The sequence below is a fragment of the Lepidochelys kempii genome, chromosome 3 (genome assembly GCF_965140265.1).
Source record: "Lepidochelys kempii isolate rLepKem1 chromosome 3, rLepKem1.hap2, whole genome shotgun sequence".
Lineage (NCBI taxonomy): Eukaryota > Metazoa > Chordata > Testudines > Cheloniidae > Lepidochelys > Lepidochelys kempii.
The window spans coordinates 207,271,488-207,291,642 of NC_133258.1; the positions used below are offsets into that span (position 1 = coordinate 207,271,488).

The 20,155-nt window shown below is 46.6% G+C and overlaps 1 protein-coding gene across 2 annotated transcripts in view; it reads right to left on the reverse strand.

Moving 5' to 3' along the window:
- ARHGEF33 (Rho guanine nucleotide exchange factor 33) overlaps positions 1 to 20,155 on the reverse strand; it is a 29,557-nt gene continuing 9,402 nt past the window's right edge. For both annotated transcript variants that reach the window (XM_073339821.1, XM_073339819.1), the window contains 8 exons: positions 18,616 to 18,748; positions 17,313 to 17,396; positions 16,050 to 16,133; positions 14,124 to 14,272; positions 13,212 to 13,376; positions 10,095 to 10,833; positions 7,579 to 7,731; positions 1 to 196 (listed from right to left, as the gene is read on the reverse strand). In XM_073339821.1, the coding sequence (XP_073195922.1) occupies positions 7,594 to 7,731; positions 10,095 to 10,833; positions 13,212 to 13,376; positions 14,124 to 14,272; positions 16,050 to 16,133; positions 17,313 to 17,396; positions 18,616 to 18,748 (1,492 nt within the window). In that variant the 3' untranslated portion in view covers positions 1 to 196; positions 7,579 to 7,593. The remainder of the gene's footprint in view (positions 197 to 7,578; positions 7,732 to 10,094; positions 10,834 to 13,211; positions 13,377 to 14,123; positions 14,273 to 16,049; positions 16,134 to 17,312; positions 17,397 to 18,615; positions 18,749 to 20,155) is intronic.

A 20,155-nucleotide genomic window follows, 5' to 3' on the forward strand; every position in this document is an offset into this window, starting at 1 on the left:
GTTATTTAAAAGCAAAGTTTATTTGTCACAGAAAGGAAACTAGGCTAGAGTGCAGCTGTCTCAAAGCAAACGCTGGGCCTTAGCCTGTGAGACGCAGGGTGAGCAAGCCAAGGGTCTGAGCACCCCCACGCAGTTTGGTTACATTTTGCAGACATGGAGCTGATACCACGTGGAATCTGTGACGTTTCCAAGGACACTGCAAAACGGGACAAGAAGTGATCTAGGAGCAGAAACGTACCATCCACCAGTTCTATTAATTTCCAAGCTCGCTAAAAACTGTAAGTATTTTACAGGGAAACAAGTGTCCACGTTTCCCAGGGTGCTCTCAGCTGCTCCCATCTGCCAGCTTTGCCATTCTGAGAGTACCTCCCCCTCTCTTGACCCAGGAGATATTACTGGGGGCTCCCTCCTTTCCCAGGTTTCTGCCAGTGCCTGCTCCTTGGTGCTCTCAGGGGATGTAAGAGCAGCTTTAGTACTATGGAGGGGAAAGGCCTATTCATGCAGGAGACCTAAAGGCACAAGCAGCAGATCTCTTGGTAATGGCACTGTGTTACATCCCTGATGCAGTTTAAAATCCTAGGTCAATATTCCTCCGCTGTGCGTCCCCCTCCCCTACCCCACTCACCCAGCTAAAGGTGTCTCCCCATCCATCCACTCCCTACACAGCTGGGCAGATAGTCTCTAAACAAAAGGGTGTCAGGTCCCAGTGACATTGCCATTGGGGTGTTACACACAGGGTGGCCGTCACAGGGAACTGAAAAAAGAGGCCAAGTCCTTCTTACTACAGCTAAAAATGAGGACAAAACCTCAATTAAAAAATATTTCATAGAAAGCATTGCATGAACCTTCAATTATTGTCTACTTCTTGTATTTTTCCCCCCGGCATGGCGGCCTCTGATAGCGTCTTATTGTTGAGGAATACTGGAAACTTGGTTTTGAACTCAGCATTTTCAAAACTGCAGTAACTCTGTCGTTTGGTTTTCACTGTGTCCACGTCCAGTCAATTACTCTCATCTTGCTGGTGCAATTCATTAACAAAACTACCCTTTCAGTGTATGCATTGCTACATGAAAGGGAAAGTAGGTAAGAACTGATTTTATTCAAATTCTTGAAGTTTACACATCTATTTGGCTTTGTCATCTTGAAAATCTTGAGGTATTTCTCATTAGCAATTGTACAGTCTTGAAATTTAGGAAATGACATGACTACTTTGATTGTACACAATTTTTCATATAACTCATCCATGTCCATAACGATCAGTTTTGCAGACTTCAACAGCGTCTGTAATTTCTTCAAAAGAAAACTTTTGCCAATGATGAGACAGACAGTTTCTTGTGCACATTATTTTCAGTGAGGTCAGATCTGGTTTGTAAATACTTTTGAGCTCAGTGATTAAAAAAGCAGAAAATCTGTTTCACACAATTCCTTCATTCACTTTCATTGAGATTCTCCAGTTTGGAGTTCAGAAAGTAACCATACAATTTGTCATTTATACTGCATTCTAGTTTCTTGTGGACACCAGTTCAAACCATGAAGTTAGTGTGAACGAGTTTGACTCCAGAGCTTCAATACTGTCCGAATTATTTTAGAGCCTGACTCAAGAAGAAACAGTACAATTCAGCAATTTCATTCTTGTTTCCTTAGTCTCCAAAACTATCCCAGATTACTTTAGGGCTTTAGTCTTCCCCCAAAGATTGAAAGTAACTTGCAAGCCCATTCTAACACATTGCCAGTCAGTCAATAGCAGGTACAAGGACAGCCCAGGTGTGACTACATAACGTAACATAGATTTATAGAGTGTTCTACCCCAGCAAATTTGCAAAACTCTGCCAGTTATTGAACACTTGGTGAGCGAATGCTAAAATGGCTGTAAACATTTAAACTAGGTTTTCTACAGCAATGTTTCGTTTGGTCGTTGCAAATCGTGTGTTGACATCGTGGTAGCAAGGTCACTGTTACTCTTTCAGTTTTGGAAAACACTTAAATTTAGAATAATTAACACACATTGTCTCCTTGTGTGCTGACATGTTCGATCATTTTAGTTCAAAGTTGTCAATCCTATTGCCTGCATTAGTAGCGAATGCTCAGGAAGTTTCATGACAGTCTTTGTAAAAATCTAAGAAACAATAATTAATACCAGTAATACAATGGAAATACCTTAAAACAAGCGGGGAGCATTTCATGGAACCTTTGTTGGAGGCGTCAGTGGCCATCAGATAACAAATGTAGTTCTTTTAGCAATTTTGGACTCACTGAAAATAGTTCTATTCACTTTGCTGTGCAATCCACACTTAGATAAGAGTGGTGGAGCTTGACTACATGAAATGTTTGGTGCGTTCTGCTGAAGGAACTCTGTTGTCAAGGGTGGGCCATAAACTTTTTTTAAAAGTTTGGAATGTTTGGAGCTTTTGTGTTTGATTTCTGTTTAGTAGTTTCAACATTTTGTATTACAGGACCTTTCCCACAAACTGAAACAATAATGTCACACTTACACTAGCGGCAAGATGCAGCGTTCTCTCCTTTCCTACTTCTTTCAATGAATTTAAATTCTTTTTCCCAGGTGGCTGAGAAACTACTTTTTCTTTTCAACATGCTGATTCCCATGATAATCACAAATTTTACATTCAGCAATCCTTCCTGTTACTTGCAAGAGCAAGATTCATGGAGCGATGGGATCAGAAGGAACTCTGTCAGATGGGTGGGGATTGTGAGCAGCAGGACCACCTCACAACATATGAAGTATAGTGCACCAGTGCAGTGTAAAATGAGTGTTATCAGAGGCATTGGTTGAGGTATTGTAAATCCACAAAAACTGTGTGGAACATCACAATGGCTAGCATGTTCACAAGGCAAGCATCAGATTGACAGAGAGATGGTATAGTTGCTTCTAATGCAAACTGCTTACTGGAAAGAAGTTTTAGGGTGTGTTGTGATAGTTGTTAAGCTTCTCACTGAACATGATTCATATTTAGAGGAAGGGAGGAAGTTACCAACTCTCCTCAGAACAGAAATGATCTAGGTATTCTTCAAGCATCACCAAAATTGACCCAATTCTAAGTGAGCCCATGAAACGCTATGGAAACAAAGGGAAAGGTCACCCATCCGAGCCGTCAAAACCAATCTGTGATGAGTTCATTGGGCTAATGAAACATAAGGTTTTGGAATTCACTGTCCCTGAAGTCAAACAGGTGAAATACTTCTCTGTGGCAGTACACTGAAGTCATGACATCACTCATGTTAATCAGTTATCTGTTATTTTACAGTACTGCTCACGTGGTGCTCATTTGAGCATTTCATTGGGTTTCTACCAATTGAAAGCCACACGGTCAAGTCGCTCCTCCAGACAGTGATGGTTTTTACTGGACACAAACAGTATTGCTATTGTCAGTCAGCCGATAACACAAGTAACATCTGGCATGGGCCGCTGTCAGAAGACAGGAGGATACTGAGCTAGATGGATCCTTGGTCAGACCCAGTATGGCCGTTCTTACAATGTCTGGAAAGTATGATGGTCTTCAAGCTCAGATCAAAAACTAAGCCCACCAGCTGTGTATGTGCCATGCACAGCTTATTTTCTGAACATGGTTGGAACTTGCAGCATTGATTCTTGCTTGGAAGTCATAAACTTTTTAAGTTTTGTTCAGAAACTTTTTTTTAATGCGGCATCACCCAGGCAATGGCAGCTTCTGTGCAACAATGTTGTCATGTGTGAGCAAAGAACTCTTTGCCCTAAAAACCATTTCGAAGACAAGATGGTCCTGTCATGCTGAATCTTGTAAAACAATTGTACTAGACTACGAAGGCATCCAACATTGTTTGAAAGAAACAATACACAATGTCAAGGAAAACGGTAAAACTGGGAGAGGCACAATAGTTGTACAAGGAAATGTGCTAACTGCAGTTATGAGTATCTTATAGACTGTGATACTAGCAAGGTTTGACAACACTAGTCTGTTTCAAAAGCCAGGTCTGGATCTTGTTGGTGTTCATTTGCTGACTTCCTTGCAAAAGTCTGTCACAAGGTTACAGTCTCAATTTTGACAATTTTTGAGACACAAGCAAAAAACTGGGAAGTGATAAGTCCTACAGAATACAAATGTACGGTAAAACAAAAATGTCCTGATGTAAAAGTGACATTACAAGACCGAAGGAAATGAGAGGTTGAATGTTTTTTATGTTATCCTCAATAAACTAAGTTCGGAACTAAAAAGAAGTGAATGTTATGCTGAACTATCTGCAAAATTTGGCTTCCTTATTTTTCTTGAACAAGTATGAAGTGAAGAAGAAATGCAAACATGCATTCAGGCATTGCTCAGTACTTACCCGAATGATCTAGAGTCTGGTCCTTTTGTGGAAATGTTTTATTTTTCAGCATTTATAAGATACTGTGACATGCAGGATAAGAGTGCTACTGGGATCAAAATTTTTGCATGATCTGAGTAGCATCTTCCTGAAGATCTTCATTGTGTTGAGACTGTATTTGACTGTAGCCATTGCCAACTGTAAAGCAGAGCAATTGTTCTCTAAGCTTGCCTTAATCCAAAAACATCATCTTTGGTCAACTACAGGAGAAATGAAGCTTAATGCTCTTGCTATCATGCCAATTGAATGGGATTTACTTTGCACACAGTCATCTGAGAACACAATAACTGAATTTGCATCTCTTAAAGCTCACAAGATGTAATTTTAAACTCACAACATTTTCATTTGACTCAATGTTTTATGTTTATCCAGGAAATATATAACCAGTTAATTGTCTTTGATTTTCTTTTTGTGTGTATTCAGTATCATACGTGACTTATTGATAGTACTTTTTTGCTCTCATTAGTACTGGGAGGCCTCCAAAAAACATTAGCCCTGCCCTCCAATCTCGTTAATCCAGCCTGTGTTCCAAAGGGCTCTCTTCTCCCTCTACAGCTTTTGCTGGATCCCATCCAAACACAAACATCTCTATGCCAATGACTCTCAGATCTACCTCTCTCCTTGAGACTGCCTCCTTCTGTCCAAACTAAAATCTGGTCCAGTCTCTCTGACATCTCCTCACAGATGTGCAGCCACCAGCTGAAGCTAAACTTGGCTAAAACTTACCTAATTTTCCCCCCGAATACCCTCTTTCCTACTTCCTTTCTCAATCACTGTGGACAGCGCCACCATCTTGCCTGTTACTAAGGCCTGCAATAGGGTGTCATCTTGAACTCGGATCTCTCTCTAAATCTTCACATCCAGGCTCTCTAAATCTTGCAGATTCCTGCTTCACAACTTCTCTTAAGATACAGCCTTTCCTGTCCATCCACACAGCTAGAACTCATCCAAGTTCTCATCATCTCATATCTTCATTAATGCAACATCCTTCCCTCTGGCCTTGACTAATGTCATCTTGTCCCATTCATACCCACTCTGAATGCTGCTGCGAAGATCAGTGTCTTTGCCCGCCACTTTGACCATGTCCCCCCTCTCTTTGCATCCCTTCATTGACTCCCCCTTTTCTCATGCATCACACACAAGCTACTTGTATTCACTTTCAAGGCCTATCCCCACCTACCTCTCATCTCTCATTTGCTATTGAAATGTCAACTCCCACCTCCAATCAGCCCATGACGCCAGTCTCCATTGCCCACTTGTTGCATTTTCAAACAAGCCCTTCAGTGCTTTCTCTTGTGCTGCCCCTCGCACTGGGGAGGAGCTCCCCATAGACAGCCACAAAGCTACCTCATTGTCCTCCTCAAGGTCTACAAACAACTTGATTCCGTTAGGCAGCTGGTGTGCAGAGACCACTGCTGATCATGCTGATCAGGACTGTTGCACTGTCCTTGTCCTCCGCTGTCTGTATCTATCTATTGACTCTTCTCTCATACTTAGATTGTAAACTCTTGGGGGCACACTGTGTCTTTTTGTTCTGTGTCTGTACAGCCCCGAGCACAATGGGATCCTGGTCCATGACGAGGGTTCCTAGGTGCTATGGAACTACAAATAAATCAAACTATTATTCTACTAATAGAGGGAAAGCTGAGAAGAACTCAACAGGTTTGTCTCCGAGGGGTCATCTTTTTTTTTTTTCTGTAGCCAGATTTCAACCGTATCACATTTCAAACACACCAGCCATACAGTGGGGCCCAATCCCCAGGTGACAGTGGAATGGGCCAGGTCACCTTTTAGGTCCATGGCCCCGTTTGTAATTTTGATTGGAGGATTCCAATATACTAGTCAATCTCATCTCCAGTGTAAGTACCCAGGGAAATGGCAAGAGATCCATGCAGCCTTATGGTTCTGGGGTTTGGGAGCTCTATTTGTGTTCTACACCTTTCCTTGCTCTTGTCTATTTAGATTGTAAGCTTGTTGGGGCAGGGAGCTCTGTCTTACTCTGTATAGTACCACGCACAACAAGGTCCAATCCCAGGTGGCATCCGAGGCACTAGAGTAACACACATCATAAATAAACTGCTTCCAGAGTTACAGCCCTACGTAAACAACTGCCCTTGCTGCCAAAGCTCAGTACGTATTGCATCCAGGAAGGGCACAGATTTCCTTCTGTTCCTTTTTTTCATTTTAACTAAAGGATATACGGTAACTTTCTGTGTAGCTATCATTTCTGAGGCTAAAGGTTTGCCATGGCATGAGCAGGGGGGGAAATCATAGCTTTGTTATGGCAAAAAAAAAAAAAGAAAGAGTCCTCACACCTCAAGAAACACTTGTAACTGGTGGTGCATTCCAGGTTAATTCACAAGATACTGCGTAGGCCAGGGAAGGTACGGAGCTTTCACACAGTCACGATTATTAACCACGGTAGCATTGGAAGCCTCAACCAAGATCACGGCCCCATTGTGCCAAGTGCTGCACAGACATACAGTGAGACGCAGGCCCCAGGCTGAGTTTTCAGTAGCAAAAAGAAAATAAAAGGGGACCTATAAACTACATATGTGACCGAGTGCCTTGCATAATGGGGCCGTGATCACTAAGGGCTGCCAAAATACAAATAATATATCCTAAGAATATGGCAGGAAGAGCTACTGTTCCTGCAGCATTGAAAAGATCAGAGGGAGTCATGCAGACTGAAAGTTGCAGCAGAACTGCCAGGGATGGTGAAGTTCAGAAAGCCAGGGTCCCAGCCGAAGCTCCACGCTGATCAGAACCTCTCAGCCCTCCAACACCAAGCTGGAAATCCTGTTCAGCCAAGGTCTTGCCGCTTCCAGTCAGGCTGAAAACCCACAAGTGCAGCCTCCCTCGCATGCACTTCCACTTTTGGGCCTCAAAGGAACGTGGCAGGGCAGAGAAAAATGATTGAGAGTGGGACCTGATGGAAAGTTGAGTTTAGGTTTTGGGTGAAGGCTCGGTGGGTTCCTATTGTCACCAAATAAATCTGCCCCACCTCTAACAATCTCCATTTCGATCCACCTTGCACCCCTCCACTGTTTTAGGGAGAGCAAGCTGCTTTTGTGAGTCAGCAATGGAAAACTCCCCCCTTTTTTCTATTGTGTTGGCCCTGGACCTGGAAGTTGCAGCCCTGGATTGTTTTCTGTCTGCAAGCTCAGGGCTCAGGGGAAGAGCTGTAGCAGTTAGAGGAGTTAGATCACTGCCCACCTCCTGCTGGGCTGCTCATTTCTTTTTGAAGAGCTTGCGGAAGGAGCTCCGGAAGCCCCCTTTGGGTTCCTGCCGCGGGTTGTGCTCGCTGAAGGATGTTTGCTCGTTGTCATCCTTCTGGCAGAACCTGGTGTTGTCTTCTGCATGTAGCTCCTAAAATGGAAAAGATGGTTTAACCAGCATTTACAACCTCACCCTTCTCTCTGCAGTGGAGGAAACGGAGGAACCTGACAGCCAGGTCATGTTGAGGAGTCTGGTTTCATAGATTCATAGATTCCAAGGACAGAAAGGACCATTGTGCTCATCTAGTTTTAACTCCTGTATAATACAGGCCATAGAACTTCCCTACATTAAGTCCTGTTTGAACTACAGCATATCTATTAGCAAAGCATCCAATCTGATTTAAAAACTGCCGGTGAGGGAGACTACTACAGCCCTCACGGTTAAAAATCTGAACCTTATTTACACTCTGCACTTGTCTATGTGGGTAGACTGTTCCATCGCTCAGACTTCTGCAGTAGTGATGCCTCTGCACAGCAGTTAATGTGGGGTCTGTAAAGCCAGGAGAACCGAGGAAGAATAATTGAGGGGCAAAAATAACCCTTATACAAAGCGACTGTTTTAAGCCACGTCAGGAAGCTGAACAATGTCCCTGTTACCAACTCCGCCTTTTCATCTGCAGGGATTCAGAATCCCTCCACCAACCACGGGCCAAAGCGGTGCAGGGCTGTGGTACCCCCTACCAGTGGATCCTGCATCGGGCAGGCTCACCGTGTTGGACAGAGGGTGCCTCTGGGGGAGGGCGGATGGTGCCGCTGGCTTGGTCACTCAGTGTATGCGCACCCGCAGGGCACAGCGTGAGGTCACCACTCACTGACACGGGGACTGTACCATAAGTGTGTCAGTCAGGGACTCCTCCCTGAGCCCCTGAAGTCCGTTCACAACTGCCCCGAACTTGTCCCCTTTTGCACCAGCTCCTCCCATTGGTGCTGAGGCAATGATGCTGCAGGGCCCCTTCCTCGAAAGGGTGGTCTGCACGGGGAGGTGGTGCTGGAAGGGGGTGAGTTTAAAGTGCTATAGCTACTCCAGAATGAGAGCGGGGAGCTGTTCTGCAATAGCTATCCTAGTCAAGTTCCTCCCATACTCAAGCATTAAGTGCTGATTTCTGCTGATCCCACCCCTTATTGCTAGGCAGGCAGTGACCCCAGAGACCTCCATGACTTTTGATGCCTGCTTAACTAAGCAGTGTGGTCTAGTGGATGAAGCACTGGACTGGCCACCTGGGGTCTATTTCCAGCTCTGCCACTGGCCTGCTGGGTGACCTTGGGCAAGTCAAGTCACCCCCCTGTGCCTCAGTTTCCCTGTCTGTAAAATGGGGACAAGGATCCCACCCTCCTTGGGTGAAGCACTTTTAAGTCTACTGATGAGAAGTGCTAGATAAGAGCTAGGGGTAATTATTAACAACTCTGCACAGGCTGTTCCCCAGGCATTTGGCCCTACCTCAGTCGCTTCTCCATCCTCCTCCCCACCGTTTTCTAATCTTCATTGTCTTTGCTTCTGTGTGATCTCTTCAGTGTTTCCAGGGCTCTCCTTGTTCGCTCCTCCCCATCCCCTTCCGGGCATTCCCCAGCTCTGCACACAGGCCAACAGTGCCCATCCCTGGAGGATCCTCTCAGAGGGGACAGTGCAACCAAATATGTCCTCCGAGGGGGGGGGCGATACAAGTGCCCCCCCAGGTCTGAATTTACCTCACCCTGTGCCAGTGAGGGTTAGTGCTGTGTCCTGTTCTAAGCCGTCACTTTTGTATAAGCTTGTACAAAGCCGGGATTACCACAGCGGAGCCCTGTCCGTGTTCAGACACAGGTTAGCACTGCTTCTGGAGACGGAAATCAGGTGCCAGTTGGGCTAGAGCCTGTGGGCCAGATCCTCAGCTGCTGCAATTGGGCTGACTTCAGTGGTGCTGAAAAGGTTTACACCTGCTGAGGATCTGGGCCCACTGGCTTCAGTGGGGCCACATGGATTTATAGCAGCTGTGGATCGGGCCCTACTGGCATTTGTCTTAATTAATGCAGGTGCTCTTGGCTCTGCCTCTTTTGCCCACCACCAGCAGGCCAACAGGGGTCTGAGCCCTCATTTCAAAGGGCTGTGCTCCATTGTTAACCTGTTTCCTCCAGCAAGGTGCTTGCTGCAGGGGGCTGCCCAGCACTGAGAAAAGTCTGGATCGTGGGGTCTCAGTGACAGGTGGGAGAAACAAGTTAGACACACAAGAAGGGCCAAATTTTCAAAAGTGGTCTCTGAACCTGCACCCACAAAATTGCATTCACCAAACCTGCATTTGCCCCCTTGCAGCCTGGTATTTGGGTGCAAATTGTGCCCTTCTGCTTCTCACCACCTGATGTATCTGTGCAGGAGAAGGCTATGCATGTGCAAATTTGGAAGCTATTTTGGAAAATTCTCCCTTAAAAGTTTCTCTGACCCTGCTGCAAAATTTTGCTTTTTTATTTTCGCCTCCTTACTTCCAAAAAGCTCTGTTTGTCCCCCAGCCCTCTCGGTGGGGGGAAGTAGCTCCTTTGGGAGCTTCTAGATGATGCAGAGATCAGGTGAGGTTGCATGCTTCTCTCCTGCTTGTGCTGCAACTGGCTACTGCTGCTGCTTCTGGTGCTGTAGAGTCTAGTGCTCATGCCCTCACTGCTCCTGGGGAACTCCTTCAGGGACCTGCTCAGCTGCTTGCCTTTGCTGTGAAACACCTCCTGTTTGTAAGCACTGCTGCTTTTAGGCAGCGGCTGTGATGAGTGATCTGTCCTGTCTGGTTCCACCGTAAAGCTAACAGGCCTTAAAAAGCAGATATCTAGGCTGGATTCAGAGGAGGCCGGGGAGCAGTTCTCAAAAAGAGCCAGGTTTTGAAAGGTCTCGTCCTCGTAGGGACCTGGCAGGGTGAAGACTTCCCCCCCATAGTCCAACTCTTCATAGTTTGGAGCAAAGCTTCTAGCATCCTGCAGCAGCTCCATTGAGGTCCTGACAGATCTCTCGGCATTTCCCATTGGATCGGCTGGGGGAGTTTCATATTCCATCTCTGGGATCGCTTGCAAGGGGATGGACATGGCCTTTAGCTCCTGCTCAGGGAACTGAGACGAAGCGAGGATATTCTCTGGCCTTTCGTGTTTTCTAGCCTCCACTTCCCAGTCCGATGGCTTCCCAGTCTGGATAGTCTCCATCATGGCAGGCTGGTTCTTCTTCATCTGTGGCATCAAATGCCTTAAAAAGGAAGGAAGCGGGGGGAGGAAATACAGAAAGAACTGTGATGCACATGCATTTGGCAAGCCTGGTTCAGCCACTACCTGAGTCACTCAAGTGCCATTCAATACAGGTGTCGCAAGCATTCTGTATGGTGCAGCAAATGCCAGAAAGCAGCAGGCCTGGACTGGCAGGAGGGAGGAACCAGCTGGTGACTGTACGTGGGTGTCCCAGTGCAACTAGACCCCAGAGTGATGTAAACCCTGCCATGCCTGCAGGAGCCATTCCAGTATCTGTGCAGTAACTTTGTGAGCACAGGCCGCTCATCCACTCGCACTCAGAGCTAAAGAAAGGCGGAGCTGCGGGTGGGTGGAGGATAGCCCCTGTCCCCTCTCCTGAGAGCAGAGGGGGAGGTCCTACTCTTGTTCAATCTCTTGTCACTCTCCCCTAGCTCAGGGGCCATGCCTCACCCTGCCTCTCTCTCTTTCCCTTCCAGGGTTCGGGGAAGACCCTGCCCCTGGTTCCCCCTAGTGTGCTGGAGGGCTGGGCAGAGGCCCCCATGGAGAATTCCAGCTGAATACGTTGGGATTTCCCCTGTGGGTTTCAGGGGTGCGCTCCTCTTGGAGAAGGTGCCTCACAGTCACATCTGGTCAGCATCTCCTGCCAGCATGGAGGCAGGGATGGGAAAAAGTGTGATTCCCAGCTCCGGTGGATGTACATGCGCTAACCCACGGGAGACAGCACCGAAAAATAGCCGTGCGGCCGCGGCGACACAGGCAGTGGCTCAGGCTAGCCACCCAAGTACGTACGGTTTTTCCCATCCCAAGAAAAATTGAGATTTAAAAAGATTTTCCCAGCCCAAAACTGGGACAAAAATTTTTGCAAAGGGAAAATCCCCATAAATAAATACATACATATATAAAAGGGGGGTTTGTGTCAATCAAAATATTTGGTTTCAATCATTTCCAAATGTTGTTTCATTTCAATCTGTTTAAAAATGTGTTGATGTTGTTTGGAACCGGAAAGCTGGGGTTTCGCACTGAGAAGATGTTGAAATGATACATCTGGACCATTTCAAAACCAAATGTTGAGTCCAAAAAAAGTGTCAAAACCCGACGAATCAGCATGTTCCAATGGGGAAAAAAAGGTCAGCGGAAAAGGGCTGAAAGTTCAGAAAGGAGTTAGGCTCTTCACTTAGTTTTTAGCTCGTAAAATGAAAGTCCGTGGATGGCAGGAGCCTGACTCCCTGTGAACATTCAGCCCCAAATCCCCAACCACCTGAACTGCAAAGCAGGTGGAAGTGTTCCTTGGCAGACAAAGTGGGCTGTCACTGCAATGCACTGGATCATAGCACTCACTTGCTTTTAAACCACACAGCTAAGCAAATGGCGATGGATTACTGAAATGCCACAAAACTCTCTCATGCCATTTGTGGTTTTGCAACAATGAAAAATGCCTTATTGTGCTTCGGGAAAATCTATCGGAATGAATCCCTAGCAGATTTGGACTGCACAGGCTAGCACGGCAGCCCTGCTCACCCTCTTGGGTCTTAATGAGTGAATCTTTGGCCTCGGAAACCCAGACCAGCTTTCCAAAAAACTGTATTGAAATGAGAGGTGGTGGACATTTTTCATTCAAAAACTGAAAATGTTATATAAAAATCTGAGAAAAACCTTCAAATAAATAAAAAATGGTTCCTTGTCCCAACCTGCGGGATGAAAACCATTTCAGTATTTTTTACACCAAATATTTAATGGATTTTTAAGGTCGAGACAGGACCATTTTGATCATCCAATCTGACCTCCTGTAGAGAACAGGCCAGAGACCCTCAGCCAGTAAACTCTTCCTCATGCCCTTCCTTCTGTTGGAGGTACAGCAGATCTTCTAGGAAGTCCTTGCTATTTTTCAACAAGCACTGATTACAACAGAAAAATGGCACGCTTCCCCACTGCTTTGCGTGCACCTCCGATAACCACCTCTCCTGACCTAGCCTGCTCTTCCTCAGCTGTAGCATATTTTAATCTTTTTGGATAGTCTGGCAGCCATTATTAGCCAACCAGAGTGCGGGCATTTGCATAATCATGGAGTTATTTTGCTATAACTCCACTTGGATAATGCAAATCTCTTGACTCTGATTGGCTACTACGATCCCTCTGCTCCTACATCAAGAATTTCTAAGCTGTTTTCCAGGAGTCATGTACCTCTCCCTTCCCCAGGCATTCCCCACCACTCAAACCTGCCCCCAGAATGTACTTCCCCCTGAGAATGCATGGAGAGCTTTATTACCCTGCACGGAGGACCCACCCCAGGATGGCCATGCTGCAGCAACATGCTTGGCTATTTCTAGTTGTTGGGGCTGTGTGGGGAGGGAAGTGATACCGGCCTGACAATTGGCTTACGTGGTTGCTGTGCTAGAAGAGGGGGCTGCAGGGAACAGCTGCATCACCTCTTCGGCGTGGATCCCGCTGTCTCGGATGGCTGATGTGCTGGGTGTCTGAGAACCCTCCTGGCTGGCATCGGCACACTGAGAAGCCAGACCTTTGTATAACTTAACGAGGGATGACCTAGGGGAATTGAAATTCATCACCAGTCAACAGAACCAGGCAGAAGAGGAGCAAGAGATCAGTAGAAGCAGCACAGTCCGTTATTTTTTAGGGCACATGGCAAGTTTGCTCATCGCTTCAGTAAGAGCCTCATTTGTGAGAAGGGTGACGTCTTTGTGGTTACAGCCCTCATGTGGGACTGGGGAGATCTAGGGTTGATTCCCAGCTCAGCCACAGACTTCCTGCAGGACATCAAGCAACTTACTTAACCCACTGTGCTTCAGTTCCCCTTCTGCTGGAACAATAATTCTGTCTCGTCTATTGAGACTGTAAGGTCTTCAGGGCCTATTCAAAGCTATTTCAGCAAGCAGTGGCTAAAATCTGCTCAAAGCAAGTCTTAACCTTGATTTGCTGGATGCTTGCAGCTGAATCCAGGTCTGCCCCCTGCTGTCAGCAACAGGTCATTTTTCTAGGGTAGACCAAGAAGTCATTTGTTTAAATTAATGGCTAGTACATTTAGAACACATAAAAGGAACTTCTTTTCTTTCTGTGAACCATCAGGAAGTGGCTGCTCCAAATCTGATCCAAAACTTGACAACAAATGTTGTGATCTCACAGGAGCCAGATCCCCAGCTGGTAGAAATGTTACAGTTTGCCCGCACTGGAGCAGTGGGCCCACGGATACCAACAGAGAATCCGGCCCTTTGCTTCCACCTGCTCTGACATTTCTCCCTGAGAGTCCAGGGCCATGTCTTGTGCCAGACTTACTTCTTCAGCTTTTTCCGTTTCTGTATGAGCAGGTCTTCGTTGCACTGTAATAGCAGGCTGTAGTGCGAGATAAAAACGCGGAAGCGCTGCACACACACCAGGAGCAGGTAGTAATCAGGGTGCTCTTGCTCGGTGTACTTCAGGATGTTCTGGGGTGCAAAGGGAAGCAGACCGTTTGGATGATGTCCTCGCTCTTTTCATGCAAAGGCGCTAGCGTGACTTTGGATTAGTACTAAGGGCACGTCTACACTACAGGATTAAGTCGACCTAAGTTACGCAACTCCAGCTATGTGAATAACGTAGCTGGAGTTGACATAGCTTAGGTCGACTTATTGTGGTGTCTCGACCATGCTGGGTCGACAGGAGAAACTCTCCCGTCGACTTATCTTACACTTCTCATTCCGGTGGAACACCGGAGTCGACGGGAGAGCGATCTGTGGTCAATTTAGCAGGTCTTCACTAGACCTGCTAAATCGATTCTTGGTGGATCGATGGCCACATCAGACCATTTGGACTATGTCCTCGCTCTTTTCATGCAAAGGAGCCAACGTTACTTGGGTTAGTACTAAGAATCAACCAACTGCATGAGGCTCTGAAAATGCATTGTGTGAACTCTTTGAGATGGGGGTTGTAGGCATTTGGACGGTGCCTAAGACAATGGGGCTGGGACCTCTAGGGGCAACCACCATACAAATGAACCAGGCTCCCTGGGCCTTTATATAGCACTGCTGCTGCCTTTCTCCCTTGCGGTCAGAACTGTTTCAGGTAAGCCAGAGCCAGCCTTTCCTTCTGGGATAGGCCCAAGACCCAGTTCTCACACCACCCTGGCTGTGATCGCCCCAGTCTGCACAGTGCTAGCCTGAGGATTTAGAGGAGCGTCAGCAAGATGATCCTTTGCATCCCCAACAAACCAATTTCCTTGCTGCAAGAGCCAGCTGTTTCTGCCGCACTTGTCATTCTTGTTTGTGTGCTGCTAGCCCTGCCCCCTCAGAGTTTGTATGTCCCTGTTACAGAGAAATGGGATGCCAGCAAGGAGAGGGTTACCCATCCCCTCAACAGCGGTCACCAACCTAAACAATGTGTGAGTCTCTTCCTTGGGTAGCCTCTTCTGCCATTCCTTTATCCCCTCCCTGTTTCCTCCCACATCTAGCCCTCAGCAGGCTGCTCCCATCCTGTTTGCATTCTCTCTCCGCTCCTTCCTTCATGGCTCCACTTCCCTCTCACTGATGTTCTCACAGCCACACCCCAGGTTACATTCCCACCCCCCCTTCACAGGTCCTCCCCATCTCTAACACCCCTGTAAAAGCACTGAGTCATAGCCAGAGCGTCGCCACTCCACAGGGACGGATTAGCACTGTTTCCAAATTGGGAAACTCAGCTAGAGGGATCAAGCCATGACCCAGCCATGGCCAAGGTGTGGGCTGATGTCGGAGCTGGGCCTGGACAACAGGAGCCCTTCATGTCCATGCCAGTCCCGCTAGGCCATGCTGCCTCTCACACTAGTAAGCCACCACCTCTGTGGCTAGAGACCATGCTGGCTACTCAGCAAAGGAGCGGACTCCGCTGTACATGGTTGGCTAGTAGTTCCCAGCCGTCCTAGCCCAGTCACTGGAAGCCCACACATCCCTCACAGCTGTGAGAGGATCTGGGGTTTCTCAGAATAGAGGGCATTCCCGGGATGCAAAGGCTGTCCTGACCCTGAGGAAACTGCCAATTATGAGAGAGTCTCACGAGAAATCACTCCGAGAGACCAGTCTCCACTGGCTTCCACTTTCAAGGGCCCAGAGATTTCGCGGGGTGGCTGCAGCTGTGCAAGCCTCAAAGGCCAGCTCTGAGAGAAGTGACATGCAGTGTAAACATTAATACCAATTATTATCATCACAGGCCAATAGGGAGACCCAGGCAATCTTCATGCGTTAGTCCTACCTGTAACTGAATAAGGTATTCAGGGATACGCTGGACTATATGAAAGAACAGCATGTAGAGGTCAGACTTAATTTCTTCTTCCACCTGAATTGGAGAAAGTAGATTTAGCATCACTAGGGCATGTAAGTTCCCAGTGCAGTTTGTATTCACATGATGCTGTACAGTACATACAGCAACTCACAGGGAGTGACAGATGAATGACTATGAGATGAGGTGACAACAGTCCCAATCATGTTATGCTAAGGGCTGGACTGTGAGCCCACTGATTTCTGTGGAACTCCTCAAGGTGCAGGGCACTACTCTGTATGAATAAGGATATCAGCATCTGGCCTTTAGAGACCGCCCCTCTCCCCTGGGAGATACCACAGCACTTACATCCAACTGAGCTACACGAGCCATTAGACGCCTGGCATGAATGGAAAGAGGCTGGCAGCAAGGAGGTCTCAGGAAAGGGTCTTTCTCCAGGGCATGTGGAAAGGTTTATCCATTCTCCTACATACCCTCCCAGGCAGTGGTCTGGATGGGGTGCAAGGGAGAATCTCCTGGCGGGGGGAGGTTTTTTACAGATATTGATCCAATTGAACTTCTGGATGTAACTTCATTCAAATACATGGTGACATAAGAATGAGACAGCTGCCTTTGGTAACTCGGAACAACCAACTGATCAACAAGCCCATCATCCAAGAAACCAGTGTTTGGTAATGAAATAATTTGGTTAGCGGGATGGAAAAAAGTGGCAGGAAGAGACCCTGGAAAATATTATGTTCCAACAGCTGTGGGAAGTGGGGCAAGGATGGCGGGGTGGGGGTGTCAGTTTGCAAACAGAGAGATTGGATGGTTTGGAGGCACAGACTGGGGTAATCCAGGGACAGGGTCAGGTATTTCACAGAAAATCAAGACTCTCCCGGCATTCTCAGGCAGCCAGTGTATAATTAGCAATGACACAGTTATGCCGAAAGGTGTCAGTGGCTGCCATCAGTAGCTCTTGGGGCTAAAGACAATCGCAGACCTTGATTCATTGATTTCAGAAGCGTGTCTTGGGGTTCTCTATGCCATGTTTCCTGTGCTCAGGATTAACTGATATCTCTGTACTATTTCAACCACCTGATTCCTTACAGAAATTCCAGGAATACACTAATATTTGATTTGTCAAACTGCTACTTTCCACTGTGGGGGGAGGGTACTGATTGTGTCTTCAATATTGCCACTAATGACTGTGTGTCATGGTGGATGAGTCTCTGAAATAACATGGAAGAAGAGTACCTCCTTCAGAATCACCACGTGGATCAGCGAGACGCATTCCGGCAGGTCCCTCAAGTAAGCAATGTAGTAGTCCAGAAAATTGTTCTGAGGAACAAACCCATAAATGCTCAGTAAGGAATGTTAGTGGTTTGAAATTCTGCAGGGTTAGCCCCAGGCTCACTGTTGGCTCCGAGGTGTACAGAAGGGGGCAGAGGAATGGGGAGGGATAGCACACAGCTTGGTTAAGTTAGGCCATTATCCGTTCATGTACTTGTAACCCAGTCTGAAACAGTCACGACCAAACGATTGTAACATGGTGCCTGTCAAGCTGCAACAGTCAAACCCTGCTACACCAGTGGATGTGTGCAGGGCCTTCACCCAGTTCCTGCAGACTCTTTAGCTAGTCATCCTGTGTTGTGATGTGGTCAGGATCTGAGCAAAGTCTTGGTGGCAGTGTAGGTAAGACCTAGGGGCCGGCTGACGCTAAACCCGGAGCCACAACGGGTTTGCACCATCCGACCCAGTTACCACGAGGCACCATGTTCACACGGTGGACTTTTTATTTTATTTTAAAATTTTTTTTGCGTGACGTTGCTCTGTTGGCCCCTCCAGAGGAACCACACTGCACTGCCACAGATTTACCAGTGCAAAGGCCCATGAGGGTTTAGGTTTTGCTCAGTCACACAGCAGGTGAGTCCTGGTCCTGTGTCCCTGCACCCAAACTCCCTCCCAGAGCCTGCACCCCCACCTACACCCCCCTCCCGCACCCAAACTCCCTCCCAGAGCCCACACGCCCCCCTGCACCCAACTCCCTGCCAGAGCCTGCACCCCCACCTACACTCCCTCCCGCACCCCCTCCTGTACCCCAACCCCCTGCCCTAACCTGTTGAAAGTGAATGAGGGTGGGGGAGAGTGAGGGATGGAGTGAGCGGGGGCGGGGCCTTGGAGAAGGGGGCAAGGCAAGGGCTGAGAGGGGTGGCTTGGGAGTCCCTGGAAATTTTTAAATCAAAATGGGGATCCTCGGGTTGCTAAAGTTTGAGAACCACTGGACTAGATGACCTCTTGAGGTCCCTTCCAGTTCTGCATATCTATGATTCTATAATGGCTGTACCATTTTTGACTTGAACTGGTATGTAGTACGTGGTATGGTAGGTAGACTTGTTATCCCTAGAGTTCTTTTAAACTTGTTATACAGCCAGACACCTAATTATTTTGGGGGGGAAATCTGCAGTTCTGTTTGATCCAAATCCACCATTATACATCGTTAAACTAAAGCAATTCTGATGCCTTTGTTGGGTGTATTCTGTCATGAGCACTACCATACCTCATCGTTTGTTAACTTCAGGAATATGTCTCCCAGGATTCCTGGACGTGGCCAACTCAGCACCCTCTCTTGCAGTGTGTGAAGTAAGTCTACATGCTGCTGGACCAGGTATCGTAAAGAACTGGGGAAAAAACTAAAGAGGGAAGATAACTGATATTGATGCATGGAGAAGAATATAGAAGTTCATCTAGAAAAAGAAGCAGATTCCTAGGCTTTAGGAACCCACCGATTCTGCTCACATTCATGGGCCAGCCATTTAAAGTTTGCTGGGTTTGCTTTATAAGGTATTATTAATCATCGTTATTATGGTAGAGGCTTGGGACCAATGATGCCCCATTGTGCTAGGCGCTGTACAAATACAGAGTTGTAGGCAGTCCTGCACCAAAGAGCTTGGAATCTAGTGTTTTATGGTTCCAGTTCACATGGTTTTGCACTCACTGGGCCAAATTCTCCATTGCCTTGTGTAATCGACTCTGCCCAGCAGGGCATGAACCTACACAGATAAAAGCATAAGCCATTATCATGCTTGAGTTAGAGGACTTGGGCCCCAGTCCTGAAAACACATATAGAAGTAGGATGGGGCTCATAAACCTTGCCTTATTCACTGTGCACTTTACAAGGTGTACCTTATAAGAAGAACTGATCAAAACTTCCATCCTGTGAGAAATTCCAATATTTTGACAACTGTTTTCATCCCAAATCAGGCTGAAAATACAAAATATTTAAATATTTTGCTGAATGGAAACCTCAAAAAATCTTTGTTTAGAAATATCAAAATATTTTGGTTTTGGTTTGTTGAACCAAACTGAATCTGCGTGATGGGAGTTGTAGTTTGGATGCCTCATACCTCCAATCTCTTCTATGGGCTGGGCTTCCTCCTCAGACTGTCTCCCAGAATGCACCTATGTCAAGGGACTCTCACAATGCATCTCAGGAATTTAACTGGAGAAGAGACCGTGGTGCATTGTGGGAGATGTAGTCTGGTTCGGGAGCCCATAGAGGAGAGTGGGGTCATGAGGTACCTGAACTACAACTCCTATGAGTCACTGTGGCAGCTCAGGGAGACACAGATTAGTTTTAAAATGACCTGAAACTAAACATTTCCATTTAATTCAACAAACTGAAATATTTAGATTCAGGATGATCTGACCCAAAACAAAATATTGGATATAATTTGATTTACCTGACAGAACACTGAAAAATTTCAGCAAAATCTAAATTTTCCCATGGAAAATTTCAATTGTGCAGAAACAGTATTTGTCATCAAAAATTGTTTTGATGGAAAATTACCAACTAGCTCCAAAGGCTGAGTGGGGAGAGAGAAGATATGATATATTGTATTTTATGATAAAAAGCATGTGATCATCTCATTAAAGGCTATAATGCAGTATGTACATGGAAACCATGCCAAGCTTATCATGATATTATTAATATACAGCGAGGACATGGGCAGAGATAGTTTTGAAGCATGTGGCCATAGGACTATGCAGAGATCCTGAAAGGAGGAAAAGGTAAAAGAAGAACCAGAAACATGGGGAGG